The sequence below is a fragment of the Amphiura filiformis genome, chromosome 20, assembly GCF_039555335.1.
Source record: "Amphiura filiformis chromosome 20, Afil_fr2py, whole genome shotgun sequence".
Lineage (NCBI taxonomy): Eukaryota > Metazoa > Echinodermata > Ophiuroidea > Amphilepidida > Amphiuridae > Amphiura > Amphiura filiformis.
In genome coordinates, this window is record NC_092647.1 from 50,131,601 (window position 1) to 50,134,854 (window position 3,254).

The 3,254-nt window shown below is 33.5% G+C and overlaps 2 protein-coding genes across 2 annotated transcripts; both read left to right on the plus strand.

Moving 5' to 3' along the window:
- LOC140142363 (paired mesoderm homeobox protein 2-like) lies at nt 1-1,628 on the plus strand. Its single transcript, XM_072164332.1, has 3 exons — nt 1-165; nt 291-595; nt 1,622-1,628. Exons 1-3 carry the CDS (start codon nt 1-3, stop codon nt 1,626-1,628), a joined length of 477 nt encoding a protein of 158 aa, XP_072020433.1.
- An 85-nt stretch (nt 1,629-1,713) lies between these two features.
- Nucleotides 1,714-2,453, plus strand: LOC140142474 (paired mesoderm homeobox protein 2-like). Its single transcript, XM_072164459.1, has 2 exons — nt 1,714-1,924; nt 2,050-2,453. The coding sequence occupies exons 1-2, from the start codon at nt 1,760-1,762 to the stop codon at nt 2,422-2,424; spliced, it is 540 nt and encodes a 179-aa protein (XP_072020560.1). The 5' UTR covers nt 1,714-1,759; the 3' UTR covers nt 2,425-2,453.
- The last annotated feature ends 801 nt before the right edge of the window (nt 2,454-3,254 follow it).

Sequence of the window (3,254 nt, forward strand, 5' to 3'; positions counted from 1 at the left end):
ATGTCGAAAGCAGTGCCAAAATCAAATCGCCGTCGCAGTCGTATTAACTATACTTCTCATCAGCTACAAAGTATGGAAGCCGTATTTGCTCATAACCAGTACCCTGATTATAGGTCAAGAGAAGCGCTATCTGATGCTATTGGTTTAACGGAATCCAGAATTCAGGTAAATATAAGTTATAATTATTATTATTAATTTGCTATTATTAATAATAAAAAAAACACGCATTCTCATATTAAAATAATTTTGTTCAATATAATCTAACATTATTTCTTTTTCTTATTTCGCAGGTATGGTTCCAGAATCGACGCGCTCGACATAAGCACAGCCAAAAAGTGAAGAAGAGTGAAGGATCATCCAGACTTCTTCGAAGATCTCCATCGTATGAAGAATTCTCGCCGTCCAGTTCTACGTCATCGTCTCGTCCATCGTCTGTGGAGCCGACTTCACCTGACACATGCCCATGGTCAACGTATTCGGAATCACCGTCTTCGTCTCATCTGAAGATACCAACTGTTCCTTCACCGCCTTCAAGTCGTTGCAGAGAAGCTTGTTGTTCTCCTCCAGCCATCACTTTGTCTCCTCCTTCATTCAGGTTTGCCAACCTGTCAACTTTTAGTTTTGAAGACAATTTGTGGCCTATTTCTGATGACTTTTTATATTGAATTATTTAATTACATTTTGCTTAAAAAAACTCATAGGCCAAATATCTGTATATATAAATTTGCTTTATAATAAAAACACGATGTTAAATATGCAATAAAATGGAATACCATCAACTGGATTATCTAATTGTATTTGTATTTAAAAAAAATATGTATGTCTATTGACTGTATAATAAATTTACTTAGTAATAAAACACGGTATTGAACTGGTAATAAAATGTAAAATAATTTAAATAATTATTGCCACAAATATTGAAGAGTTGCTGTCGTGTGGATATGGCCATTTATAAGTATGTTTGATGCAATAAAAAGTTTTGCAATATGAAATAGAGCGCTAAACCATATCGGAAATTCGTTGCTATCTTCAGTAGATAGCGTTCTCATTATTTATGCATTCAAAGATTTTAGATTTAATTATACGAATAAAGCAAAGCACAAGAACTTCGATGAAAGTCATTCACTCTATCATTTGCCGTGTTTTCTTCAACGTGAAAGCTATATATTTTTGAGAAAGTCATAGCAACATATTCTATAACCATGATATCGGTTCTAGATTTGTTGTGTCAGTGTACACCTATAGTTTTAAAAACGCTTAATTTAGAAAATGATTTAATATGAATGTTTTACTTGAATCTTATTAAACGATGTTCTTGCAAAACCTCGCGAATGTTTTTATTTAATCTCACAAAACTATAATAGCGCTGCATATATTTCTGGAATGCGTACATCTTAAAGTGACAAATGGATTCTGAAGTGCCAAGTACTAGAGAGACAAAAAAAGGAATCACTGTATTTCCGGCGCAATATTTTGAATCTAATAAGAGAGTGCGTGTAGTGGCGGTATTAACGTGTGATCATCCCGGAAGTCTTCAAATTCTACTCAATCAAAATCAGTATAGGTGTGACGGTACTTTTAAAACTTACTGAATTATTGGACCTAATGTCTTTTATTTTAGTATATAAAGGGTACAACAGTGCCGATTCTCTCGCAGTATAAAAAGCAAGGATATCAAAACAGAACTATCACTTAAACTTGCGAGTTCATTCTGTATACACATTTTGTACCTAATATCTTATTTTGCCTGACTCGAAAAATGTCGAAAGCAGTGCCAAAATCAAATCGCCGTCGCAGTCGTATTAACTATACTTCTCATCAGCTACAAAGTATGGAAGCCGTATTTGCTGATAACCAGTACCCTGATTATAGGTCAAGAGAAGCTCTATCTGATGCTATTGGTTTAACGGAATCCAGAATTCAGGTAAATATAAGTTATAATTATTATTATTAATTTGCTATTATTAATAATTAAAAAAACACGCATTCTCATATTAAAATAATTTTGTTCAATACAATCTAACATTATTTCTTTTTCTTATTTCGCAGGTATGGTTCCAGAATCGACGCGCTCGACATAAGCACAGCCAAAAAGTGAAGAAGAGTGAAGGATCATCCAGACTTCTTCGAAGATCTCCATCGTATGAAGAATTCTCGCCGTCCAGTTCTACGTCATCGTCTCGTCCATCGTCTGTGGAGCCGACTTCACCTGACACATGCCCATGGTCAACGTATTCGGAATCACCGTCTTCGTCTCATCTGAAGATACCAACTGTTCCTTCACCGCCTTCAAGTCGTTGCAGAGAAGCTTGTTGTTCTCCTCCAGCCATCACTTTGTCTCCTCCTTCATTCAGGTTTGCCAACCTGTCAACTTTTAGTTTTGAAGACAATTTGTGGCCTATTTCTGATGACTTTTTATATTGAATTATTTAATTACATTTTGCTTAAAAAAACTCATAGGCCAAATATCTGTATATATAAATTTGCTTTATAATAAAAACACGATGTTAAATATGCAATAAAATGGAATACCATCAACTGGATTATCTAATTGTATTTGTATTTAAAAAAATATGTATGTCTATTGACTGTATAATAAATTTACTTAGTAATAAAACACGGTATTGAACTGGTAATAAAATGTAAAATAATTTAAATAATTATTGCCACAAATATTGAAGAGTTGCTGTCGTGTGGATATGGCCATTTATAAGTATGTTTGATGCAATAAAAAGTTTTGCAATATGAAATAGAGCGCTAAACCATATCGGAAATTCGTTGCTATCTTCAGTAGATAGCGTTCTCATTATTTATGCATTCAAAGATTTTAGATTTAATTATACGAATAAAGCAAAGCACAAGAACTTCGATGAAAGTCATTCACTCTATCATTTGCCGTGTTTTCTTCAACGTGAAAGCTATTTTTGAGAAAGTCATAGCAACATATTCTATAACCATGATATCGGTTCTAGATTTGTTGTGTCTGTGTACACCTATAGTTTTAAAAACGCTTAATTTAGAAAATGATTTAATATGAATGTTTTACTTGAATCTTATTAAACGATGTTCTTGCAAAACCTCGCGAATGTTTTTATTTAATCTCACAAAACTATAATAGCGCTGCATATATTTCTGGAATGCGTACATCTTAAAGTGACAAATGGATTCTGAAGTGCCAAGTACTAGAGAGACAAAAAAAAAAGGAATCACTGTATTTCCGGCGCAATATTTTGAATCTAATAAGAGAGTGCGTG

What these genes read in the sequence shown, in the direction of transcription:
- LOC140142363 (XM_072164332.1), top strand. Translation starts at nt 1, where the DNA reads ATGTCGAAAGCAGTGCCAAAATCAAATCGCCGTCGCAGTCGTATTAAC. An exon ending in TAACGGAATCCAGAATTCAG is followed by an intron (nt 166 to 290) that starts GTAAATATAAGT and finishes CTTATTTCGCAG; the next exon opens with GTATGGTTCCAGAATCGACG.
- LOC140142474 (XM_072164459.1), top strand. Translation starts at nt 1,760, where the DNA reads ATGTCGAAAGCAGTGCCAAAATCAAATCGCCGTCGCAGTCGTATTAAC. An exon ending in TAACGGAATCCAGAATTCAG is followed by an intron (nt 1,925 to 2,049) that starts GTAAATATAAGT and finishes CTTATTTCGCAG; the next exon opens with GTATGGTTCCAGAATCGACG.